A 27,657-nucleotide genomic window follows, 5' to 3' on the forward strand; every position below is an offset into this window, starting at 1 on the left:
TAATCCCTGGCTGTGCTGCTCAACATGCTTGACACTGCTGTGGTGCTGCTGCTGCCCCCCCCCCCCCCCCTCTCTAGTCCCCAGATCCATAAAGGAAACTGTTGTATACACATCTTGATTACGCGTCGTTGCCTGGTGATGGGGAGGGATGTAGGTGGGGGTGGAGGGAAGAAGGGCGAGTGAGGGGTCAGGAGGTTTGGCAGTGGCTTTGAATGAGATATTGTTTGGTGGTGGAACACAGCTGGGAAACATCAGGATGTGGAGACTCGTGCGCATGCACACACTCAGACACTAAAAAACCTAGAGACACAGGAGCACAACATATAAATCAAATCAAATCAAATCAAATCAAATTTTATTAGTCACATACACATGGTTAGCAGATGTTAATGCGAGTGTAGCGAAATGCTGTGCTTCTAGTTCCGACAATGCAGTAATAACCAACAGTAATCTAACCTAACAATTCCACGCTACTACCTTACACACACACACACAAGTGTGAAGGGATAAAGAATATGTACATAAAGATATATGGATGAGTGGTGGTACAGAACGGCATGGCAGATGCAGTAGATGGTATAGAGTACGGTATATACATATGAGATGAGTACTGTAGGGTATGTAAACATAAAGTGGCATAGTTTAAAGTGGCTAGTGGTACATGTATTGCATAAAGATGGCAAGATGCAGTAGATGATATAGAGTACAAGTATATACATATGAGAGGGTAATGTAGGGTATGTAAACATTGTATTAAGTGGCGATTGATTAAGTGGCTAGTGGTACATTTTTACATAATTTCCATCAATTCCCATTTTTAAAGTGGCTGGAGTTGAGTCAGTATGTTGGCAGCGGGCGCTAAATGTTAGTGGTGGCTGTTTAACAGTCTGATGGCCTTGAGATAGAAGCTGTTTTTCAGTCTCTCGGTCCCTGCTTTGATGCACCTGTACTGACCTCGCCTTCTGGATGATAGCGGGTGAACAGGCAGTGCTTGGGTGGTTGTTGTCCTTGATGATCTTTATGGCCTTCCTGTGACAATCGGGTGGTGTAGGTGTCCTGGAGGGCAGGTAGTTGCCCCTGGTGATGCGTTCTGCAGACCTCACTACCCTCTGGAGAGCCTTACGGTTGTGGGCGGAGCAGTTGCCGTACCAGGCGGTGATACAGCCCGACAGGATGCTCTCGATTGTGCATCGTAGAAGTTTGTGAGTGCTTTTGGTGACAAGCCGAATTTCTTCAGCCTCCTGAGGTTGAAGAGGCGCTGCTGCGCCTTCTTCACAACGCTGTCTGTGTGGGTGGACCAATTCAGTTTGTCCGTGATGTGTACACCGAGGAACTTAAAACTTTCCACCTCTCCACTACTGACCCGTCGATGTGGATAGGGGGGTGCTCCCTCTTCTGTTTCCTGAAGTCCACAATCATCTCCTTTGTTTTGTTGACGTTGAGTATGAGGTTATTTTCCTGACACCACACTCCGAGGGCCCTCACCTCCTCCCTGTAGGCCGTCTCGTCGTTGTTGGTGATCAAGCCTACCACTTGAGTGTCATCCGCAAACTTGATGATCGAGTTGGAGGCGTGCATGGCCACGCAGTCGTGGGTGAACAGGGAGTACAGGAGAGGGCTCAGAACGCACCCTTGTGGGGCCCCAGTGTTGAGGATCAGCGGGTGGAGATGTTGTTACCTACCCTCACCACCTGGGCGCCCGTCAGGAAGTCCAGGACCCAGTTGCACGGGCGGGGTCGAGACCCAGGGTCTCGAGCTTGATGACGAGTTTGGAGGGTACTATGTGTTAAATGCTGAGCTGTAATCGATGAACAGCATTCTCACATGGGATTCCTCTTGTCCAGAGGGTTAGGCAGTGTGCAGTGTGGTTGCGATTGCGTCGTCTGTGACCTATTGGGTCGGTAAGCAAATTGGAGTGGTCTAGGGTGTCGGTAGGGTGGAGGTGATATGGTCCTTGACTAGTCTCTCAAAGCACTTCATGATGACGGAAGTGAGTGCTACGGGCGATAGTCGTTTAGCTCAGTTACCTTAGCTTTCTTGGGAACAGGAACAATGGTGGCCTCTTGAAGCATGTGGGAACAGCAGACTGGGATAAGATTGATTGAATATGTCCGTAAACACACAGCCAGCTGGTCTGCGCATGCTCTGAGGACGCGGCTGGGAATGCCGTCTGGGCCTGCAGCCTTGCGAGGTTAACACGTTTAAATGTTTTACTCACCTCGGCTGCAGTGAAGGAGAGCCCGCAGGTTTTGGTAGGGCCGTGTCAGTGGCACTGTGTTGTCCTCAAAGCGGCAAAAAAGTTGTTTAGCCTGTCTGGGAGCAAGACATCCTGTCCTCGACGGGGCTGGTTTTCTTTTTGTAATCCGTGATTGACTGTAGACCCTGCCACATACCTCTTGTGTCTGAGCTGTTGAATTTCGACTCGATTTTGTCTCTGTACTGAGACTTAGCCTGTTTGATTGCCTTGCGGAGAGAATAGCTACACTGTTTGTATTCGGTCATGCTTCCGGTCACCTTGCCCTGGTTAAAAGCAGTGGTTCGCGCTTTCAGTTTCACGCGAATGCTGCCGTCAATCCACGGTTTCTGGTTGGGAATGTTTTTATCGTTGCTGTGGTACGACATCGTCAATGCACTTCCTAATGAACTCGCTCACCGAATCAGCATATTCGTCAATATTGTTGTTGGACGCGATGCGGAACATATTCCAATCCGCGTGATCGAAGCAGTCTTGAAGCGTGGATTCAGATTGGTCGGACCAGCGTTGAACAGACCTGAGCGCGGGAGCTTGTTGTTTGAGTTTCTGTTTGTAGCAGGAATCAACAAAATGGAGTCGTGTCAGCTTTCCGAAAGGGGGCGGGGAGGGCCTTGAAGCGTCGCGGAAATTAGTGTAGCAATGGTCCAGTGTTTTCCAGCCCTGGTAGCACAATCGATATGCTGATAGAATTTAGGGTGTTTTGTTTTAGATTAGCGAAGGCAATACACTGGATCCGTTTCGGGAAAGTCATATTCCTGGTAGGAACGATGGTGAGTTGACGTTAATCGTATATTCAGTAGTTCCTCCCGACTGTATGTAATGAAACCTAAGATTACCCGGGGTACCGATGTAAGAAATAACACGTAAAAAAACAAAATACTGCATATTTTCCAAGGAACGCGAAGCGAGGCTGCCATCTCTATCGGCGCCGGAAATCGAGATTAAGAGCAGAGTCAGGGTATAATGGATATATATCCTAGATATAGACATCCTCTCTGTCTCTTTCATTCTCTTTCAAATGTGTTCTTTCCTTTGTTCTGTCTATACTGTCGGTTTCGCTCTCTCTTTTTCTTTTGTTCCCTTGATCCCTTTCCCTCGCTCCCTCTCTCCTTCGCTCTTTCTTTTCCCGTCAGTGTGAGTTTGGTCGTAGGGCTTGGGGTTTGGGTTGCTGACTCTTGGAAGCTGTGGCTCATGTCATGGGAGAGAGCAAGAGCCCCCGGCCCGTATAAATACAGACACTGATTGACTGTCCTGCCTGTGGGGCTACATGAGATGACGCTCAATTTCATCCTCTTAAACTCTGTGGATGGGGCTTGGGCTGGGGGGGAGACACCATGTTATTAGCTTGGCTGGCTATAGCAGGCAGATGCCTTTCCCAACATTACCCATTGCTCCATATTATACAGTGATACCCATTATGCTGCTTGTCTTGTAATGTAAGAAAACTGAAGAGTTAGAGTTTAGCCAAAGAGAAGAGGAAGAGAGGGAATGAGTGTGGTGTCTGTGCGTGTGTGTTGACTTTTTGCCATGAATGCATATGCTTCCCTCATCATCATGTCTTCGTTATGTTCTCCTCTGTTCTAAACAGTGTCAACCTGAGTTTCTGCCTCTCGGCCAATGGGAAGTACCTCCCAGACAACCTAGGTGAGCCAACTGTCCACATCTGGTCCAGATGACGTACAATACCATACTTTCAATTGCACACGAATATCAATTTATATAACAAGTTATTGCATGTATGTTGAATGACTTTGTTGTTGCTCTGTATTGTATCGTGACAAAGAGATTAAGAGCAGAGTCAGGGTTCCAGAATCCCCATATCTTCCCTGATCCACTTTTAATGAGTTCCAATCAAAGCACAAGGCTCCTCTTACGCAACCTCAGCAATTATTCCACTAATTACCCCTCTATGCATATGGTTACTCTGCTATTTGTACCTGCTATTTGTAAACTAACTACATAGTCTGGATTCTCTATTTGCTTGAGAGTGTGCAAGTGTGTTTTAATGTCTGATTGATGGTGTGTAAAACAATGGCACATTCATGGTTGTGTCCTGTGTGTGTGTGTTCCAGACTTCCAGGTAGAGGTGCAGTTGGACCGTCTGAAACACAAGCAGAAGGGAGGGGTGAAGAGGGCTCTGTTTGTAGACTCCCAGCAGACAGTGCTCACGAGGAGTGTGAGGGTGCGGAACAGAGAGCGCGTGTGTCACGACACCAAGATCTATCTGAGGGTAAGTCTCAGACACACACACACACCCACAAACACGCATGCACGCACACTCTTTCTAATGAACACTGTCTCTCTCTATCTGACTCCAGGATGATAAGGAGTTCAGAGATAAGCTCTCCCCCATCTACATCTCCCTCAACTTCAGTCTGGATCCTCAGGCAGCGTTCGACTCCCACGCCTCAGACCATCCTCAACTACCAGTCCACCGAGCTCATCGAGCAGAAGGTACTTCAATACACCCCCCCCTCGTCTGACTCTGCCCCCCCCCCCCCACACTTGCACTCCTAACCCTAACCCTAAGAACGACTCGACGTTAACAGGCCCCGTATATCTACTGAGTGGAGCACTGCACACGTTTTAATGAACAAGACGTAGTGAAAGACGTGCTGGAAATCCATTCACTCACCTCAGAGCTGATGGTAATGTTTTCACCTTGACCAGACCTCCCCCTTCCTTCCCTCTCCCCCACACATACCCTCAGAAAGACCAAGGCTGCTCTCCTAGTTGATTTCCAAACCGCTCTGCTGGGAAGGGGTCCAGAGGGTCTGTAAAGCAGTTTTCAACAAGAGAAATGTGAGGCGTGTGTATGGTACAGTCGAGATGGAGTTGGAGAGTGTTTGACTGCCCCTCCAGGAATAGCTGCTTTCAGCCTGTCTGGGCTGTGTAACGGATCATAGGAGTCGTGTTCCGACCGAGGGGTGCACAGTAAGACCCCGACACACAGGGTTAATGCATATTTCTGGGTGGGGCCGCTGGTGCCCTTTGCTCACGGCACGGCATATGCCATCTGGTGTAGATTTGCCAGTTTTATCCTGGCAGGGAGAGAGAGACGTGAGCAGGACTCAGCGTGTGGGCTGCCTGCCTTCAGCTGTGGCGTGCTGCACCCTATGTGAGCTCAACAATAACCACTGGATTGGATTGGAGTGTTTTGGGAAAGGCCCTGGCCGAGGTTGCAGTTCAGCCCCCCCCCCCCCTACATCTTTCAGTATTTCTCTCTTCTCTCTCGGAGCAGGGCAGTACTGAACTTTGTCATTGGTGTTCCCTTGTCATATCAAAGCTGCTGGGGATTCATCAGATGTGGTGTATTGTACTTACACTACAACCAAGAGCTAAATACTGAACCCTGATAAAGCTATGTTGTTGTAGTACCGAAACTGAACTTCAGATAACATATTTCATTAATCATTGATACCCAGTGTGAATGTAGGGGATGTCTACTCACTACAGCCTGGATTTAATCAGATACATGATACCTTATTATGGATTCCTCCGTATGGCATCGTTTGTACTGGGCTGGCTGTTGCAGCATAGGCTACATACATGTAACTACCAAAATAAAGGAAACACCAACATAAAGTGTCTTAATAGGACGTTGGGACACCACAAGCCAGAACAGCTTCAAGGCATCTTGTCAGAGTTTCTACAAGTGTCTGGAACTCTATTGGAGGGATGCGACACCATTCTTCCACAAGAAATTCCATCATCTGGTGTTTTGTTGATGGTGGTGGAAACGCCATTTCAGGCGCCACTCCAGAATCACCAATATGTGTTAAATTGGGTTGAGATCTAGTGACTGAGACGGCCATGGCGTATGGTTTACATCGTTTTTATGATCATCAAACCATTCAGTGACCACTCATGCCCTGTGGATGGGGGCGTTGTCATCATATGGGGGCATAGCCATGGTAGCCAAAATAATGCCCTGCCCAGCATTTTTATATGTCACCCTAAGCATGATTGGATGTTAATTGCTTAATTAACTCAGGAACCACACCTGTGTGGAAGCACCTACTTTCAATATACTTTGTGTCTCGCATTTACTCAAGTGTTTCCATTATTTTGGCAGTTACATATACATGCTGGCTCACCCCAGTTCTCACACCCTCTGGTTGCTGAGTGAGAGTTAGAGATCACCGAAGCCTCTCTGCATAGTTTAATCGTTTCTCTATAATGTGCTCCACATGTTGCCGTGAAGCCAGAGCAATGGGAACATAATAAAAATGGATCCACAAAACGCAACTCTGAGAGTGAAGCTGGAAGCTCCCATGGGTGAATGCCTGATACATTCGACACACAGGGGCCGTGATTTATTTTCGCTGATTTTGACACAGTTATTGAGTGAAACTGTATACTACACACGGTACCCTCAATACACGGACTACACGCTATTCATCTGGCTTCCCTCTGCTAGTTGTTGTTTAACGGCAGCCAGGATAGGACTCTAAATAGCTTTTACCCTGATTGACTGAGTCTGTATATGGGCCAGCACACGCTGAAGGGGCAGAGTAAGTGAGCTGGTGGTTACTATGGTTACCCCGGTGTCTTAAATTAGAACGCCTGGCTGTGTAATGACAGGGGAGGCACTGCGCTCTCTTTCTAATCTACTTCTATTTATTATCTTCGTCGTCATCTAAGTCATCATGATCATCACACTGTGATGGAATCGCACGGGGAAACTATTACCTACGTCAAGCCTGGGCTTTTCCCTGCTACACAAACACGTTCAGTGGTTACTGGTCACCCTTTACTGCTTAGCTCATGTCTTTCTAGTATTTCCACCATAGCCTCTAGCCCTCTAGATTACCCCCTCCTCCCCCATGTCTCTGTGCCAGCTTCAGCCCCTCCCTCCCTCTGGTTCATGTATGGTCCTGCATGCAGAGCGCTGGGTGGCGTCGCGTGTGGCTAGCTTGTGGTCCGCTGCAGTGCGCTGTGGTGTGGACGTCAGTGTGCGGCGCTGGTGGATGTGTGGACAGAGAGCTGCTGGCCTCCCCAGAGAGGCCCTCCTGGCGTACCACTTCTCCTTCGTGTCCTCCTGTCTCTGGGCTGTGTGTGGCGCTGCTCCTGCCTCCTGGCCCATCCGTCCCCTCTCCTGAAGGGAAGTCGGACACTCTATGATGGAGGTGGTTTTGTCATCCTACACACAGTCAGACAGCTTCTCCTGCCTTCTTATCGACCCATTTCACTCTAAAGGGACGTGAAGTCAGACATGGCGCTGAATTAGGGTTGTTTGTGTCATCACACACGGTCATAGTCGCTAACCTCCCCCAGAAGATAAGAGCGTTTAACAGGTTATTATTACAGGTGTTTGGTGTGTAGTGATGACACTTTACTCAGGGGGTGGTGGGTGGTGGGGGCTGGAATGTATTAGTCATTCTGGTCTGCACGACATGTCCTATCCCGCTGCAGTTACTCTATTGTATGTTTACCACCAAAGCAAAGTGTCTAATTCTGTATGTTAAGTCTAACTGAAAGAAGTGTAGGCCTCATTTTAATGGGAACTGTGGATCCTGTGTACGCTCTGTCACTCTTTAACTTATTCCTCTCCTCCTCTTTCCTGCTCTAGGCCCAGATTCTGCTGGACTGTGGAGAAGACAACATTTGTGTTCCTGACTTAAAGCTGGCGGTGCACGGGTGAGTTATTCCAAACACCCATGAAAGCCACTAGATCAGGAGAATATATGTAACGGCGTTCCTCTTCATACGAAGAGGAGGAGCAGGGATCGAACCAAAATGCAGACTTGTGATTTGACATGATATTTATTAAAGTAAAGACGACAACACGAACTTCCCACTTAAAACTAAACAAAAACAAACAAACGAGAGAACAAACCTGAACGTAAGGAACTTACATGTAACGCAAACGAAACAAACAGGAAAATGACTACATAAAACGAACGAACGAAACGAAACAGTCCCGTATTGTCAACATAGACAGACACAGAGACAACCACCCACAAAACAAACACTGGTGAAACTACCTACCTTAATATGATTCTCAAATCAGAGGAGATGAAAACCACCTGCCTCTAATTGAGAACCATATTAGGTACCCATTAACCAACATAGAAACAGAAAACATAGACTGCCCACCCCAACTCACGTTCCTGACCAACTAAACACATACAAAACTAACAGAAAACAGGTCAGGAACGTGACATAACCCCTTAGAAAAGGTGCGTACTCCGAACGCACCACCAAAAAGTCTAGGGAGGGTCTGGGTGGGCATCTGACCACGGTGGTGGCTCAGGCTCTGGCGAAGTCCCCACCCCACCATAGTCAATCCCAGCTTACGTCTCCCCTTAGAATGACCACCCTCTTATTTCCCCCACCTTAATTTAAGGGGCAACACCAAGATAAAGACAGCTCCGGGACAAGGTAGCTCAGGACAGAGAGGTAGCTCAGGACAAGGGATAGCTCAGGATAGAGAGGTAGCTCAGGATAGAGAGGTAGCTCAGGATAGAGGGGCAACTCCGGACTGAAGGGCAGTCCGGACAGAGAGACAGCTCTGGACTGAGAGGCAGTTCTGGATGAATGACGGCTCCGGACGCTCATGGGCAGAGCTGACGGCTCTGGACGCTCATGGCAGGCTGACGGCTCTGGACGCTCATGGCAGGCTGACGGCTCTGGACGCTCATGGCAGGCTGACGGCTCTGGACGCTCATGGCAGGCTGACGGCTCTGGACCGCTCATGGCAGGCTGGACGGCTCTGGCTGCTCATGGCTCACTAACGGCTCTGGACGCTCATGGCTCACTGGCGGGCTCTGGCAGATCCTGTCTGGTTGGCGGCTCTGGCAGATCCTGTCTGGTTGGCGGCTCTGGCAGATCCTGTCTGGTTGGCGGCATCTGGCAGATCCTGTCTGGTTGGCGGCTCTGGCAGATCCTGTCTTGTTGGCGGCTCTGGCAGATCCTGTCTGGTTGGCGCGGCTCTGGCAGATCCTGACTGAAGAACGGCTCTAGCGGCTCCTGAAACTGACGAACGGCTGTGACCCGGCTCGGAATAGACGGGCGGCTCTCTAATGGCTCGGACAGACGGATGGCCTCAGACGGCACTTGGGCAGACGGATGGCTCAGATGGCGCTGGGGAGACGGATGGCTCAGATGGCGCTGGGAGACGGATGGTCGATTGGCGCTGGACGGATGGCTCAAGGCCTGGGGAACGGATGCTCAGATGGGCTGGGAGACGATGGCTCAGATGGCGCTGGGAGACGGATGGTGATGGGCCTGACCCATGCTAAGATGGCAACTGTACGACCTGGCTGCGTGGTGCCGGAACCTGGAGGCCAACGGGCTAAGACAACGGCACTTTCAGGCGTAGTGCGGAGAGCAGGACAGGGCCCATCTGAAACCTCTTCAAAGCGCACATAGGCTCGGTCGCGTGGGTTAACCGGCCTGGTGGTACCGGGCTAAGGGCACGCACCTCAGGGCCGAGTGCGGGGGAGAAGGAACCAGCTGTGTACAGGACTCTTGGAACCGCACAGGTGGCTTAGTGCGTGGTGCCGGAAACTGGAGGCACTGGGGCTGGATACACGGCACCATAGGGAAGAGTCGTGGAGCAGGGACAGGGCACACTGACCTCTCGAAGCGCACTATAGGCCTGGTGCGTGGTACCGGCACTGGTGGCACCGGGCTGAGGGCACGCACATCAGGAAGAGTACGGGGAGAAGGAACAGTGCGTACAGGGCTCTGGAGACGCACGGGAGGCTTAGTGCGTGTTGCCGGAACTGGAGGCACCGAACTGGATACACGCACCATAGGAAAAGTGCGTGGAGGAGGAACAGGGCTCTGAAAACGCACTGGAAGCCTGGTGCGTGGTGTAGGCACTGGTGGTACTGGGCTGGGGCGGGGAGGTAGCGCCGGAAATACCGGACCGTGCAGGCGTACTGGCTCCCTTGAGCACTGAGCCTGTCCAACCTTACCTGGTTGAATGCTCCCCGTCGCCCGACCAGTGCGGGGAGGTGGAATAACCCGCACCGGGCTATGTAGGCGAACCGGGGACACCATACGTAAGGCTGGTGCCATGAATGCCGGCCCGAGAAGACGCACTGGAGACCAGACGCGTTGAGCCGGCCTCATGACACCTGGCTCAATGCCCAATCTAGCCCTACCAGTGCAGGGAGGTGGAATAACCCGCACCGGGCTATGCACACGTACAGGAGACACCGTGCGCTCTACTGCGTAACACGGTGTCTGCCCGTACTCCCGCTCTCCACGGTAAGCCTGGGAAGTGGGCGCAGGTCTCCTACCTGCCCTTGGCCCACTACCTCTTAGCCCCCCCCCAATAAATTTTTGGGGTTTCTTCTCGGGCTTCCTTGCTAGCCGGGTACCTTCATAATTGCGGTTCCTCTCTCCGGTTGCCTCCGCTCTCCTAATCGCCTCCAGCTGTTCCCATGGGAGGCGATCTCTTCCAGCTCGGATCTCCTCCCATGTGTAGCAACCTTTTCCATTTAATACATCCTCCCATGTCCACTGCTCGAACTCACGCTGCTTGGTTCTGGATTGGTGGGTGGTTCAGTAACGGCGTTCCTCTTCCACTTCATACGAAGAGGAGGAGCAGGGATTGAACCAAAATGCAGACTTGTGATTTGACATGATATTTATTAAAGTAAAGACGACAACACGAACTTCACTTAAAACTAAACAAAACAACAAACGGAGTAGACAAACCTGAACGTAAGGACTTACATGTAACGCAGAACGAACGAAACAGTCCCGTATGGTGCAACATAGACACAGACACAGGAGACAACCACCCACAAACAAACACTGTGAAACTACCTACCTTAATATGATTCTCAATCAGAGGAGATGAAAACCACCTGCCTCTAATTGAGAACCATATTAGGTACCCATTAACCAACATAGAAACAGAAAACATAGACTGCCCACCCAAACTCACGTCCTGACCACTAACACATACAAAACTAACAGAAAACAGGTCAGGAACGTGACAATATATCTACTATGTATGATGAACGGTTGAACTATTCACCCAACTATACAGATGAGTCGGCCTTGTTGTTGTTCTGATCTGATGGATAAATAAAGCTGTGTCGTGCTCCACCCGTTTGTTTAGTTTAGCTTGCAGAGCAGACCAGTCTGTTATTACACCCACAATGCTTCACTCGCCGAAGATACTACTCTGCTTTGGAAACAGGAAGAAGCGCTGGTCTAGGTGCAAGGACTGGTTGTCAGGCAGCTGGGGGAAAGAGACATGAGAGATGAAAGGGATTTGTTTTGAACATATGAACAGGGAGTTGTGTGTGTGTGTGTGTGTGTGTGTGTGTGTGTGTGTGTGTGTGTGTGTGTGTGTGTGTGTGTGTGTGTGCTCCAACCAGTTCTAGCCTCCTTCTATCAGCGTCTGTTGAAGTTGTATTCACAGCATCTCCATACTTTGATTTGAGAAATCTGTGGGCATTTTTCTCCAAAATAACATGCCCCCTTGCTCTCTTTCTGCCCTCTCATGTTCATATTTGTTTGCGCGCTAATTCCATTTCTCTATTGTAAAAGTCGTCTATTACATACCCTGAGTGTACAAAACATTATGAATACCTGCTCTTTCCCTGACATAGACTGACCAGGTGAATCCAGGTGAAAGCTATGATCCCTTATTGATGTAACTTATTAAACCCACTTCAATCAGTGTAGATGAAGGGGAGGAGACGGGTTAATGAAGGATTTTTAAGACTTGAGATAATTGAGACATGGATTGTGTATGTGTGCCATTCAGAGGGTGAATGGGCAAGGTAACATTTTTAAGTGCCTTTGAACAAGGTATGGTACTCTGCTGGGTTTTTCATGCTCAACAGTTTCCCGTGTGTATCAAGAATGGTCCACCACCCAAAGGACATCCGGACAACTTGACAAAACTGTGTCAAGCATTGGAGTCAACATGGGCCAGCATCCCTGTGGAATGCTTTCGACACCTTGTAGAGTCCATGCCCCGATGAATTGAGGCTGTTCGGAGGGCAAAATGGAAGGGAGGGTGCGCAACTTAATATTAGGAAGGTGTTTGTACATTTGTCTGTAAGGGCATTCAAGCGGGACCAAATAAGGGATTTCAGTTGAGGAAAATCATAATGCATGAACTACTTGCCTCTGGCAGTCAGATGATAGTGCTGCATTTATTTAAATGCTTTGTTTAATAGTAGCTTGGGGCAAGGGGTCAATTATGAAATTCCCAGCATTGTATCCATCAAAATATTTATACTGTTTTCCTGCCAAAGCACACAACCTGTACCACCAATGCCCCTTAGGAGAGGTTTTAGGTTTTTGTGGGTTCTTACAATGTATCCCTTTTGTTTTCTTTAAAGAGCGTGATGGCTGTTGGAGTCTGACTAGGCTGGCTGGCTGGTTGGCCAATAGAAGATCAGTGTTTGAAATATGGTCCATGTTGCTTTCTCTCTCTGCCTGGTTTTATGAGTTCAGCTCTAATTAGAAGCGTCTGTGTGGCCCTCGTGTGGAATTCCTCTCTCATTGTGTTCAGAAAGAGAGCGAGAAATGGAGGAAGAAATGTGGGGAGAGAGAAAGGGAGGGAGTGGAAGGGGGAGGTGTTTTACATTCCTATTCTGTGCTCTAACGCATGTATGACTTTGTTGCTACATTTGAAAAGTTGTGTGTGAGGGGGATGCAGGGGAAGGGGAGGGGAGAGGGAATTTCCTGAGATGAATCTAAGTGATGTGTTTTGGGCTGTGTCCCATTTCGAGAGAGATGAAGCACGGATATCAGGCTATAGCAACAGAACATGCAAGTATGTTAGTGACCAGACACTGCTTTATACTGTATGCACTGTGCACACAGCCTTCACAGTTGTCTCTAGTATAATGTCACCCTCTCCCATCTCTTCCGGGGCTTATTTACACTCGGAGACCCAACACCTCTTGATCTGACGTCTGACCCGATTAGTAATCAATTTCTGTTTTTTTTGGGCCCTCAGGGACCGGAAGGAAGTGTACCTAGGTGACGACAACTCACTGACCTTGACTTTCAACGCTCGGAACGAGGGTGAAGGAGGGGCCTACGAGGCTGAGCTGTACGTGGTGCTGCCTCCTGAAGCGGACTACAGCGGTATAGCCCGCAATAACGAGGTGAGAGGAACTACTAAACATTCACCTGAACCCAACACTACTATTAGATGTGAGGTAATGTAAGGGTCCCAGTCTATTGGCTCATAAGACTTGTGATGAGAGATCTATAAGGAACAGGACTGTTATGGAAGTTATGAAAACGCCAAATGGAACCAAATGTTTGTTCTTGGTGTTTGATCTGTAGATCTGTATCTATGATTCTTCTTTGTTGTGTTCTAACCAATGACAAACACATATGAATGTATATGGTTCTAAACCAGCACTCTTTCTCCTCGCTCTCTGTCTCTCTTGGTCTCTCTTGGTCTCTCTTGGTCTCTCTTGGTCTCTCTTGGTCCTCTCCGTTTCTCTTCTCTCTCTCTCTCTCTCTCTCTCTCTCTCTCTCTCTCTCTCTCTCTCTCTCTTTCGCTTCTCTTCTCTTCTCTTCTCTTCTCTTCTCTTCTCTTCTCTTCTCTTCTCTTCTCTTCTCTTCTCTTCTCTTCTCTTCTCTCTCTCCCAGAGCCTGACCCAGCTAACCTGTAGCTACGAGACAGAGAACCAGACCCGCTACCTCAGCTGTGACCTGGGCAACCCTATGAAGTCTGGCACCAGCGTAAGTCAAGGATTCATGTTCTGCTTGCCCTTCTGAAGATTGGTCATGAGTAGGGCCAGGAGTATTTCCTGGTTAGGTCACATGGGTGGAAAACAGGAGCAGCTCTGGCTCTTGGCGTGAAAAATCATTGATTTTTGTTTCGGCCATCTTGGTCTTCATCAAAATGAGAATGAGGTCACATGATATAAAAAATAAACTTTGGGCCTGGTTCTACTCAAGAACTTTCTGAAGGGCATTGGTTATGAATGGAGTGAGCAGTCTTTCCTGGTTAGGTCACATGGTCCTGGCCCTACTCGTAAGCAATACTCTTCACTGGTGGAATAGCTAGTCTAGCCCTCTGAGATCTGTTTAGTGGTAGAAAAGTAATTGGAGCTAGCACAACATCAATGTTTCCTAGTGTGTGAAGGAAGGGACTGTGTGTCGTCCAGGGGTTGAGTGGTAGAGAACTGAACTGGACAGGAAAGGCTCTCCTTTCATGTCACAGCAGTGTCCAGAGAGGAAGTTCCTGTCCGAGTAGCAAGAAGCTGGTCTACTTCTCTGCTCTGAGCAGAGGTTCCCTCCTAATGTGTCTGACTGCAGAGGAAGACTGTAAAGTGGACATTGTTGGAGAGGTTAAGAAGGTTTTCTGATAGAATGGTTGTATTCAAAGTGTAAACTAAAATTGAAAAACTTTAGTATGCAACAAACATATAGTATAGATACTGCCATTGTAGTACCCAATGCGCTGAGGATACTGTACTTTGCCCAGTTTGTCTCTGTAGTGCGTTAGTTATAATTCACAATGGCATAGAATGTTTATGAGCAGTATTTTAATAGTTTTTTACAGTGTACATTTGCAGTTCGATACACACTCACACTACACAGTTAAACAGTAAAAGCTCTCAACTCGCTGGAAAACAAAAGGGGCATGAAATTACAGTTGAATTAAAGGGCAGCAAAACAGAATACTGTAAGCAGGAAGTCCCAGACTGTCTGGACCTGCAGGCCCAGGTGTATTACAGCTGTGTATGTGCCAGCCAGGCATGCAGACAGGAAGTCCCAGACTGCCTGGACCTGCAGGCCCAGGTGTATTACAGCTGTGTATGTGCCAGCCAGGCAGGCAGACAGGAAGTCCCAGACTGCCTGGACCTGCAGGCCCAGNGCCTGGACCTGCAGGCCCAGGTGTATTACAGCTGTGTATGTGCCAGCCAGGCAGGCAGACAGGAAGTCCCAGACTGCCTGGACCTGCAGGCCCAGGTGTATTACAGCTGTGTATGTGCCAGCCAGGCAGGCAGACAGGAAGTCCCAGACCGTCTGGACCTGCAGGCCCAGGTGTATTACAGCTGTGTATGTGCCAGCCAGGCAGGCAGACAGGAAGTCCCAGACCGCCTGGACCTGCAGGCCCAGGTGTATTACAGCTGTGTATGTGCCAGCCAGGCAGGCAGACAGGGAGTACCGACTGACTGACCGATTGACCCCTGAAGACAACAGAACAGTTGGGAGGAGAGAGAAAGAGAGTACAGGACTGTTATCCTTTCGGGGACTCTGGCCCCCGGTATGCTGTTATTATTGTATAACATAGAGTATACTCACCGTCGCTGTACTGTATGTGTCAAAATAGTATCAAAATAGTGCACATGTTTCCTAATGCCCTTACAAGGTTAGCTTTAGATATGTTGGTTGCATCATCCCCCTTAGACATTTGGAACTCTCTTGCCTCACGTCATGTTGGCATCAACCCCTTGTCCCTGATCACATTGCTTCTCCTCATCTGCAGCTGTGGGCAGGTCTGCGCTTCACTGTGCCACGACTGAAGGATACACGCAAGACGGTTCAGTTTGAACTGCAGATCCGCAGGTATGACTCAGTTACATCACCTCTCTAGGCATATGTTTGAACTGGGACTATAACTGGACATGTGTTATGTGTCACTGACAAAATAATTGAAGGCTAAACTTGTAGGATACAGACCATCAAAAATACCACAGTACTCCAATATCACCATATAGCTGCAGAGGTGTGTTTTCTCTAATTCATCCCCCTCTCTTCCTCTCTCGCTTTCTCTCCACAGTAAAAATGAGAATAATTCCCACAGCGAGGTGGTTCCCTACAAGTTGGAGGTGGTTGTCCAGGCCGATGTTATTTTACAAGGGTGAGTCCAGAGGAAGTCAGAGAGAAGTCCAGGGGTGGGAGGAATCTCTGTGTTAGATTTTCCCCACCAGAGCAAAAACCTTTTGGAACTCCTTAAAAGTTGTTTTATTTTTCTCCCCACACAGTCTCATGCTTTCTTTCCCTCTGTTTTGAAGAGTCTCCCGGCCAGACAAGGTCTTCTTCCCTCCCCCCAACTGGAAGGTGTCCAAGAGCCCCCAGGTGGAGCAGGACATCGGGCCTGCAGTCCAACACGTCTATGAGGTAAGGAGTCAAAGGGTTGGGGTTAGGATTAAGTTTAGGTTGGGAAGAACCAATGGGACATTCAATGCATAGACAAAGGTGAATGCAGCCAAACCGTGAGTGGACGTGTTTCAATGTAAGGAGCCAGAGGCCCTCCAGGAGGATAGCTGCTAGCTGGCTGGGCAGACTCATCAGGATGTAGTGTGGCAGAGAGTTCTATACAGCAGACTCTGGCCTTAAGCAGGTCTGTAGCAGCAGGCAGTACTTTGCGGACACTAACTTTTTTTGTAGAAGCAGACCAGACCAGACACTAACCTTTGTGTAGAAGCAGACCAGACCAGACACTAACCTTTGTGTAGAACAGCCACCAACACTAACTTTGGGAGAGCAGACCACACAAGACAATACCTTTGTGTAGAAGCAGACCAGACAACAATAACCTTTGTGTAGAAGAGACCAGACCAGACGACACCAACCTTTGTGTAGAAGCAGACCAGATCAGACAATAACCTTAGCAGATATAAAACTGTGTAGACGCACAGACAACAATCTTTGTGTAGAAGCAGACAGACCAGACAGACTTAACCTTTGTAGAAGCAGACCAGACCAGACAGACAATAACTTTTGTGTAGAGAGACCAACAGACCACAAAACCTTTGGTAGAGGAACAGATCTGTCGAAGGCACAGAGAGAAAACCTTTGTGTAGAAGCAGACCAGACCAGACAATAACCTTTGTGTAGAAGCAGACCAGACCAGACACAAACCTTTGAAAGACAGATCAGACAGTAACCTTTGTGTAGAAGCAGACCAGACCAGACAATAACCTTTGTGTAGAAGCAGACGACCAGACAATAACCTTGTGTAGAAACAACGACTTTAAGAGAAGAAGAAACCAGACGCAGACAGACATAACCTTGTGGTAGAAGCAGACCAGACCAGACAACATAACCTTGTGTGTAGAAGCAGACCAGACCAACAACAAACTTTGTGTTAGAAGCAGACCAGACAGACAATAACCTTTTGTGTAGAAGCAGACCAGACCAGACAATAACCTTTGTGTAGAGCAGACCGACCAGACAATAACCTTTGTGTGAGAAGCAGACCAACGACCAAAACATAACTTTGTGTAGAAGCACGACCAGACCGCAATAACCTTTGTGACTAGAACGCACGACAACAGACCAGACACAATAACCTTGTGTAGAAGCAGACCAGACCAGACAATACCTAATGGAGAGAGAACCAGACCGACAGACACTAAACCTTTGTGAGAAGCAGACCAGACCAGAAAATAACCTTTGTGTAGAAGCAGACAGACCAACAATAACATTTGTGAGAAGCAGACCAGACACAAAAACTTTGTGTAGGAAGCAGACCAAGATCGAAGCATACTTTGTGTAAAGCAGACCAGACCAGACAATAACCTTTGTGTAGAAGCAGACCAGACCAGACAATAACCTTTTGTGTAGAACAGCCAACCAGACCAGACACTAACCTTTGTGTAGAAGCAGACCAGACCAGACCAGACAACCTTTGTGTAGCAGACCAGAAAGCCACGACAATACACTTTGTGTGAAGCAGACAGACCAGACAGCATAACCTTGGTAGGAAGCAGACAGAACCAGAAGGAACACAATAACCTTTGTGCTGAAAGCAAACCAGACCAGGACCAAATAACCTTGTGTAGAAGCAGACCAGACAAGAATATTGAATGTGTAGAAGCAGAAACAGCACCAGACTTTAAACAGACCAACCTAGACATACCCTTTGTGTAGGAAGCTAGACAGACCAGACCAAACCTTGTTGGCTAGAAGCAGACCAGACCAGGACAAGATAACCTTGTGTGTGAGCAAGACAACACAACACAGACACCAACTGGTGTGCTCAAAGGAGTCCAGACCAGATCAGACAATAACCTTTTGGTTGTAGAATGGGGCAGCACCAGACCAAGCAATAACCTTTGATGTAGCGAAGCGTACACAGGACACAGGACAATAACCTTTGTGCTAGAAGCCAGACCAGAACCAGACCAATAAAAAAAACCTTCTGTGTAGGCAGACGCTAGCCAGACAATAACCTTTGTGTCAGAAGCAGACAGCCAAACCAGACAATAAACCTGTGTAGAAGCAGAACCAGACCAATAAAACCTTTGTGTAGAAGCGACCAGACACAGGACAATAAACACCTTGTAGGCCAACACAGAAATACTGGCAGAACCACCAACCATGATACCTTGTGTAGCAGCACACACCAGAAATACTGAAAGCAGACACACCAGACAATAACCTTGAGAAGCAGACAGAAATAGACAAAACCTTTGTGTAGAAGCAGACCAGACCAGACAATACCTTTGTGTAGAAGCAGACCAGACCAGAACAATAACCTTTGTGTAGAAGCAGACCAGACAGACAATGTGGAAACATAGTGTAGAAGCAAACCAACAGACAATAACCTTGTGTGTAGAAGCAGACCAAGCCAGACAGACAATAACCTTTGGTGAGAAGACACGACATGACAGCGGAACGCCAATCAACGGTACAAGGTAACTTTGTGTAGAAGAGGAGACCAAGACCAGACAATAACCTTTGGTGAGAAGCAGACCAGACCAGACAACTAACTTTTGTGTAGAAGCAGACCAGACCAACACATAACCTTGTGGTAGAAGCCTGACCAGCCAGACATAAACCTTTGTGTAAGAAGCGACGAGCAGACCGATAACCTTGTGTAGATAGACAGTACAGCCAACCAGGAAACCCTGTGGTAGGAAGCGACCAGAGCCAGACTAGAAAATACTTTGTGTAGAAGCAGAGACCAGAGCCAGACCAGTTACAATAACTTTTGTGAGAAGCCAGACGGACATGACAGAGCTAATAACCTGTCTCTGAGAAGCTAGTGACCAGATCCAGACATAGACCTTTTGGTTGTTTAGAGATAGCAATTGGACAATGACCAAGACCGAAAGCTTCTTTTGGTGGTAAAAGCAGACCGACCAGACCTAACTTTAAAGTACAACAGACGACAACCTTTGATTAGAAGAGAAGCCAGACCAGACAATAACCTTATGTGGAGAAGCATGACACAAGACCAAACCAGACAAGAACCTTGTGGACACAACCATTAATAGACCAGATAGACCAGACAACAGACGAGATAACCTTTGTGTAGTAGTCAGGACAGACAGACAAACCTTGGGAAGCAGACACTAACACTTTTGGAGTAAGCAGACCAGACCAGACAATAACCTTTGGGTGAAGAGCCAGACCAGACACTACCTTTGTGTAGAACAGACCAGACTCAGACACTAACCTTTGTGTAGAAGCAGACCAGACCAGACACTAACCTTTGTGTAGAGCAGACCAGACCAAACCAGACACTAACCTTTGTGTAGAAGCAGACCAGAGCACTAACTTCTGGGGCTGCAGAGAAGAGTATCAAAGGAGGAAGAGAAGAGAAAGAACATTTCCAGGAAGCAACAGGGATTTGTTGAGCTTTACATCATTACAGGTTCTAACTCAATTTGTAAGGAAACCTAGTCCCGTGATAGACACTCAAACCGGAACCTTCACATAGGCAGAAAGAAAAACAGTGCTCAAGTTTAGAATACATCACACCGGACCACCTTTCACATAGCAGAAAGAAAAACAGTGCTCAAGTTTAGATGACAACACGGACCCCCTTTCACATAGCAGAAAGAAAAACAGTGCTCAAGTTTAGATGACATCACACCGGACCACCTTTCACATAGCAGAAAGAAAAACATGGCTCAAGTTTAGATGACATCACACCGGACCACCTTTCACATAGCAGAAGGAAAAAAAGTGCTCAAGTTTAGATGACATCACACCGGACCATCTTTCACATAGCAGAAAGAAAAACAGTGCTCAAGTTTAGATGACACACACGACCACCTTTCACATAGCAGAAAAGAAAACAGTGCTCAAGTTTAGATGACATCACACCGGACCATCTACACATAGCAGAAAGAAAAACAGTGCTCAAGTTTAGATGACATTTCCTGGAAGTCTGGGTCAAAACCAGAACGGGTAAATTTTTAGCAAAGACTAGCTGGGGGGGTATATGTTGTAATATTCTAATTACTTCTCTCTTTTCTCCCTCGTTCTTTCGCTGTCTGTCAGCTGGTGAACAAAGGCCCCAGTGGTATTAGCCACAGTGCTTCAGCTCAGTTGTCCTCTCAGTGTTAGGGACGGCTCCCTCTACCCTCTGGGATCTACTGAGGGACCCCTCAACTGCACCACCAACCACTCCATCAACTACATGCAGCTCAAGGTGAGCAACTCAATCATGGAATGTCTTTTGATGTATGACAGGTTTAAACATTATTAATGTTTATGTTAAAAGTATGTTTGTTTACACTTTTGCAAGGGTACAGCAAGTCTTGAACTCATGTCTCTCTCGGTCAACACAGACACAGACACAGACACAGACACAGACACAGACACAGACACAGACACCCAACACACACACAGACAACACCACACAGACACAACACACACAGACACACACACACACACACACACAACACACACACACACACACACACACACACACACACACACACAACACACACACATTTACATTTACATTTACATTTAAGTCATTTAGCAGACGCTCTTATCCAGAGCGATTACAAATTGGTGCATTCACCTTATGATATCCAGTGGAACAACCACACACACACACACACACACACACACACACACACACACACACACACACACACACACACACCACACACACACACACAACACAGCACTCCCACTCCCTTCTCAGGGTCACATGAGGCTGACAGACATCTGTGAGGCTAGAACACTTCAGAGAGACGGGCACTGTGAAGATGTCCCACAGGTTCTAATTCAGTGTGTGATTAACAGTCTCTACACCCACCTCCACCCTCCCTGCCCAGCCAGCCCTAACCAGCCCCACCCAGGACACCATCCCCACTAACACTTTGATCTCTCAGCACTTCCCTCAGCTCAGCACAGCTTGATGAACCTCTTCTGTACTGATACACTCACTCAACTTCTAACATTAGGACCCCTTCTGCAGGGTTTAAGCCTCAGGTTTTTCATGGGAACCGATGACTCTTGGGTAGTCGCTTGTTTCTGTTTCAAACTTCTAAATGGCCAGATGCTGAGATGAGGCAGAAGAGGTTTCCCATTTAGCTGTGATCTGATTTTCTTTGCGCACTACAGTGTGTTTCTATGGGAAACCATGTGAATGAGACCTCACATTCACTAGATTAATAACAAGGATAATGATGGGTCACTAACGTCACTCCCTATATTGACAGAAAGGGTGGTGTGCTCGTCTCCCATGTGTGAGGTTTCTGTCTGTAATGTATTGACCTAATGGGTGGTCTGCTCGTCTGTCATGGGTGAGGTCTCTGTCCTAATGGGTGGTGTATGTTCTTTCCCTCGGTCTCCTCAGCTCCAGCAGTCGTCCACAGAGCAGCCTCCCCTACTTGTGCCCGGCCAGGATCACCACATCGAGAGGAGAGACGTCCACAGAGACCAGCTGGCTGAGCACACTAACCTGGTGAGGCCCTTAGCAAGGACAGATGGCGAGAGTTATTGGAACAGTGTGCTATTAATGCAACTGGCTTCTTGAGTGATGAGTAGAGCTTGTTGTTGCCTCTGGTGGTATTTCATGTTGTCAAATAGTTCAAATAAACAGGACAAGTGGATGGAAGTGACTAGGGACTTTCCTTTGGAATAGAGCTGAGATGAAGGGTTGAACCTCTGCCTCTCTGCTCCTCTGAGTTGCCTGAAGCCATGGCATGTATTGATCTGGGACAGTGGCTCTGGCCCTGCTCTTGGAAAGCCTCCTGGGATTGACTAATGAGGTTATAATGTAATTGAGAGGAAGGGGTCAGAGGGCGTGGGGTGGTGGTGGTCCCGCTGTGGTGATTAACATTAAAGGGCTGCAGGGAGACTGGGAGGGGTGGAGCTGGGGCAGTAGGGACATGGAAATAGGGGGATCTGTGGGACCAGGGGCATGATGCGCTGGTTAGTTCACAGGCCGCCCTCTAATTTTCCACTCCGTGGTGTTGTTAGTGTGAGTACCACTGCCCCTGGCACACACTGGCCCTATTGATCCAACCAGCACCAGGACCAGGTAGCTCTCCCTCTGTTCTCCCTCTCATTGGTCTGTCACTACCCAGAGTGGTGAAAGAGGTCTTTGTCCCCCCCGCCTGTCGCTCTTAACCGCCCCTCGTTTATCAAGCCTGCCCGATGACACGTTTCTATAAAGGCCGCCATTCTTTGTTTCACTCTTAGCACTTCAGTTTCTATGCTGAGTTGGAACTAAGGACAGACGTATCTGTTAAAAAATATATTTCAAGAGAAAGTGTGTTAGTGGTCAGAGCTGTGCATAATGCAGTTGTATAGGCCCTTGATTGAATCTGGTTGTAGTAGGGGACTGGTAAATGAGAGAGACCCCTCGCTATGACTGGCCTTGTCCTAGAAAAAATGTAAATGAAGTAGCACTGTGAGCTTGGTCTCTAAACGGCTATTAGAACAATCTAGGAAAATGTACATTGAATTATTGTTTACATTCATGTCACACAGTAGCTGCCATTGTACACTTCAACACACACACACACACACGGCAGGTCTATTATATAGCCAGTCACTGCTGTTCTACTCATTGTGGGAACAGAAGCTTCCCTCCCAGCTCCTGCCCCTGACCTCGGCCACCCCACTAGGGAGGATCTGGCACTCTACCATATCCAAATGGACCATTTCCCCAGGCCCACCAGAATCCCTTAGCCTCCCCCAGCCTCAGAGAGCTTCCCCAATCCTCCCCCAGCCTCAGTTAGCCTCCCCCAGCCTCAGAGAGCTTCCCCAATCCTCCCCCAGCCTCAGTTAGCCTCCAGTTTTAATCAAGTGTAATATTTTGGAAACAATTGTCTGACTTGTTGGACTAGGCCTCAGTATCCTGGGGCATCGGGGAGGTCCAGGACAGGAGGGGGAATTAGACAGGGGGCATATCTGTTTGTCTGTCTGTCTGTCTGTCTGTAACTGTAATGCCATTATTAAGCCTGTCTTAACTGTAAGGCCCTGAGGGAGGTTACAGGCAGTAGGGTAGGTACTGGGTTGTGTACTACACCCTCTCCTCCTGCGTTCGTTTGCCCTCCTTGGCTCTTGGCTTAATAGGCAAACTAATCCGTTCCCGCAGGAAGCCCACCAAAACCGCCCAATCCGGGGTGGTCTGTCTAACACACCAGCATTAAAAGTCAGTTTGTGGAGGTTTACAATGCAAAGCGCCCAGCTACCATTATGAGGATTTAATTAAGATTGTGTATTCTAACAGTCTTGTGAAAAGGGAGCTGGTGGTTGGGCAATAATGTTGAGTGTCGACTGCATGCTGGATTTTTACAGTCTCATGACATTCACTCAATCTTTCTAATTGGAAGCAGCCCTGCATTGGATCATAACATTGACCTCTTTGTTCTATTTATTTGGCCTGCAGAGTTAACATTGCCCTTACTGCTCTTCCCACCCACCTCCTCCCCGTCTACTGACCTTCACGTCAGTTTTTAATTCATGCACTTACAGTAATTACTGTTAAGTTAAGCCTGACAGAATGTCAAATTAAGTTTGTTTTGTAGCCGTTTGGTATTCCTTGCTGAGGACAGCAGTTTTTGCATGGCATATCTCAAATGATGGCATATTTTATGTAATTTGTTAAGTCTTAACACACTCTCTCTCTTCCTCCCTCCTTCTCCCTCTCTCTCTTCCTCCCTCCCTCTCTCCCTCTAGTCCTGCTCTAATGTAGAATGCTGGACGCTGCAGTGTGAGGTTGGTCTTCTGGAGAAGGGGACCAGCGCCATCCTCAAAGTGCGCTCACGCATCTGGGCTGAGACCTTCATCGAGGTACGTACCGTATGGACAGGAGATGAAACCAACCACTCTGCATACAATTGCTCCACTACATACCTTTTTAATATGGCGATTGAAGAGTGGATCTTGGTCAGGTTCAGATGCAGAGATTAAAAACAACCAGCAGAACTACTGGCCTCCCCTCAAACTCACTGCACATGTAGATGCATGTTTCTACCAGATGACATTGGCACTGATTGCATGAGCCGGACTGTCTCCGTTCACGTTGTTGTCTGTGTATTTTCTCATGTCAAGGTTTGGCTGAGTATAAGCAGAATGATTCCTTTAAGCATCTACAAAGAAAAAAATCAACACTCAAAACCTCAAATTCAAGACTGTGAAAGATGAATGACCAGTCAGACTCACACATGTGATTGTATTGACTAGATGTCAGTATTAATGCTAGCTCAGAGCTAAACTCTGCCAGTGTGTACTGTCTCAAATAGTTGGCCCAAATGAAGGGAAAATGGTAGCTAACAGAGAGTATAATTCAAAATCTAATGTCAATAGTCGTGTGTGTGTGTGTGTGTGTGTGTGTGTGTGTGTGTGTGTGTGTGTGTGTGTGTGTGTGTGTGGTGTGTGTGGTGTGTGTGTGTGTGTGTGTGTGTGTGTGTGTGTGTGTGTGTGTGTGTGTGTGTGTGTGTGTGTGTGTGTGTGTAGTGTTATAGTGTTTTAGTTAGAGCTGGATGGTATCTGTCCACAGAAGCAGTTGTGAGAGACCTTACACACAAAGCCTATGTGTGAGTGTATTGAAAATTCATTAGCTGGTGGTCGTGGCTTCTCATAGGATTGGAATGTCAGAGGGGTTTTGTGAGAGACAGCCGGTCTGATAATAGAGTTGCATCTCTCTGTAGCACATGACCGCCACCTACTGGATACAAGACAAAGTGCACCCATTACCAGTCCACACTCTAGCCTTGCTAACACATATACAAGCTGCAATTTCCCAGTACTCCTACACTAATTATTTGCAGAATCACAATGAATATCCAATCTGATCCAGTTCCTGTTGTTTTGCTTCCATCCTCAGAGAGCATACAAAGGGTATGTGCTTGAGTGCCTGGCAAGATTCAGTGTGATCAAGATGCCCTATGCCATCTTACCCAAGGAGCTACCAAGTGGATCTAAAAAGGTAGGTCTATGTGCAATACACCCATGTTACCAAACCCCTCTATGTGTTACTGTATTGTTAGTCATGCATTACCATACAGTATGCCAAAGTTTTGCACATCACTCCGCTGTTGGGAAACTGCAGGAAGCCTGGAATCGAGGCTATTATAGTATAAGTGGTGGTCATGACTAATTCTCTGCCCCCTCCTCAGGTGGTGACCCCGGTGGTGTGGAACAAGCCGGACAGCCAGTACTCCGTGCCAATGTGGATCATCATCTTGGCCATACTAGCTGGACTTCTTCTGCTGGCACTGGTGATTTACGTCCTGTACAAAGTGAGTGGTCAGGATGGTGCTGATGTTAACATCAGGCAGAGTGGGCGGTTTCCATCTCTTAAGAACGTCCCGTATTTGCCTTTATAACTAAGACTTATTAGTCTCAGGCCAAACCTCATCTTGCTCTTAGCTCAGCCTTCTCTAGGCCTAAATGTAAGTCTGGCTGGAGAGACTAGAACCTCATTGACAGGTTTTGAGATGAGATTTGAGATGATGTTATAAATATTATATTCAGTTCAAACTTTTTCTGTCTTTTTTCTTTCTCCCTCCCAGCTTGGCTTCTTCAAGAGGTCGCTACCCTACGGCACGGCTATGGAGAAGGCCCAACTCAAGCCCCATGCTACGTCTGAGGCCTAAACACCACAGAAGGATTAAAACAAGCTAAAAGAACCAAAGAAACCTAGATACCCACATGATTGCAACAGAGAAACATGGTTCATTTAAATGTCCAGAGAGGATCAGACTGCAGTTGAAGAGTGAGGAAGAGGAGGAGAAAAGACCACTGGAACTCCACTGTACTGCACTAGAGGACGAAAACCCTAAGAACTCCAAACCAAATGAATGTTTTTAATTTAATATGTGTTGTTTTGTTTGTTGTCGTCAGGTTGGGGTCGATCACCAAGATGAACTTCAGTGTCACAGTCAGACAAACAGGCCTTAGACTTACTGATCCTATTTGAGTTGAAGTCCAAGACTAGTGACTACAGAAGATGAAGAATGGGAGCCCTTGATAAGCCCAGGATGGAGGAAGACGCTTGGTTTCTCCCTCCACATCTTTTAAAATAGCTTTTACTTCTCTTGGATCCGTGTGAAAGATAATAATGGTTGTCTTTTTAACTGCCTTCGTTTTGGTGCTAAAAAGTACAAACGTTGTGCTCAGTGCTTCAAACGGGATGGCCACATCTTTCTTCTGGTGTTGAGGGGAGTGAATACCTCTCTCTTCCTTTTTGTAGCATTAAAGAATCACAGCTGATACTTTCCCCACCAAAGACCTGAAAACTGCATGATCAGGGCTTCTACCCATAGACAGATGATTGTGTCTGTCTCATGTCGCCAAACTCTACACTTTGACTTTTTATATATGAACATTTCTACCAAAGATTTTTTACAGTCTCTTCTGTTATTGTTTTATGTAAGATGTAAGTGGAGCCCAAGTGCTCCAGTAATGTTTGTCAGGTTTAGATAAAACAGAGGAGCCTATCTACATGGCTTCTGCCCCCTTCTGAGTGGTGGACATGCAGTGCTTGGTTCAGTTGTTTTGCACACAAACTAAATCTACTGATGACTAACAAGATGCCAAAAACAGACAGGATACTGACTGACTGATCTTCCTTTGAGTTTGACATGAACTCTTACTGATCACGTCGTGTTGATCCATGTTCGTTGTGACAAATGAAAGCATTGCCTCAAAGTCGTCTGGGACTTGACTGGATCCACCACCATGGGCCTGTGAGATAGATCTCACTAACAGCTTGAAACAGTGTGGTGCTTTGCCAGAACTCTGGCTGGTGACTTGTAAGCGAGGTTGTCCAGACTTTGCTTGTGCTGCAAGAGGCAGTATGGAAATTGGGTTGAAGCAAAGGCCATCCAGGTATATCCTCAGCCTTGGTGTGTAATGATGTCTTGAAAGTCAATATATACCTATCGTATGTTGCCAACAGAGATCAGGGAAGTTGCAGTACATTCTGAGTGGGTTGCTAGCAGGTCAGGGCTCATTCCATGTGAGTGTCAGGGAAATGGCCAAATGTCCAGTCCCTACACATTTGACCTCGATCTTAGTGTGCTTAGTGTGCATCTTCACTTCGGTTGATTGTTTTATTTTATTTGATGCCCTTATGGATAAAGAGAACTGACTATGAGTACCAAATGCACTCCCAACACAATGCTGCAGCTTCACCCAGGGACTGAAAATATGTGGGGTTCATTTATTTGTCATGTTTTTATGTAAATAGTCTGTGCATGAGGTGTGTGTGTGTGTGTGTGTGTGTGTGTGTGTGTGTGTGT

The 27,657-nt window shown here is 47.5% G+C and overlaps 1 protein-coding gene across 1 annotated transcript in view; it reads left to right on the top strand.

Moving 5' to 3' along the window:
* itga5 (integrin, alpha 5 (fibronectin receptor, alpha polypeptide)) overlaps positions 1-27,651 on the top strand; it is a 75,404-nt gene extending 47,753 nt beyond the window's left edge. Inside the window, 17 exon segments of the mRNA XM_024006270.2 lie at positions 3,843-3,898; positions 4,327-4,484; positions 4,573-4,661; positions 4,663-4,708; positions 7,827-7,894; positions 13,197-13,347; positions 13,844-13,936; positions 15,693-15,772; positions 15,987-16,067; positions 16,222-16,327; positions 20,444-20,475; positions 20,477-20,594; positions 21,756-21,863; positions 24,089-24,202; positions 25,239-25,340; positions 25,531-25,653; positions 25,927-27,651. Of these exon segments, the coding sequence (XP_023862038.1) occupies positions 3,843-3,898; positions 4,327-4,484; positions 4,573-4,661; positions 4,663-4,708; positions 7,827-7,894; positions 13,197-13,347; positions 13,844-13,936; positions 15,693-15,772; positions 15,987-16,067; positions 16,222-16,327; positions 20,444-20,475; positions 20,477-20,594; positions 21,756-21,863; positions 24,089-24,202; positions 25,239-25,340; positions 25,531-25,653; positions 25,927-26,010 (1,609 nt within the window). The 3' untranslated portion in view covers positions 26,011-27,651.
* Positions 27,652-27,657: the final 6 nt, after the last annotated feature.

Source organism: Salvelinus sp. IW2-2015, linkage group LG17, assembly GCF_002910315.2.
Source record: "Salvelinus sp. IW2-2015 linkage group LG17, ASM291031v2, whole genome shotgun sequence".
Lineage (NCBI taxonomy): Eukaryota > Metazoa > Chordata > Actinopteri > Salmoniformes > Salmonidae > Salvelinus > Salvelinus sp. IW2-2015.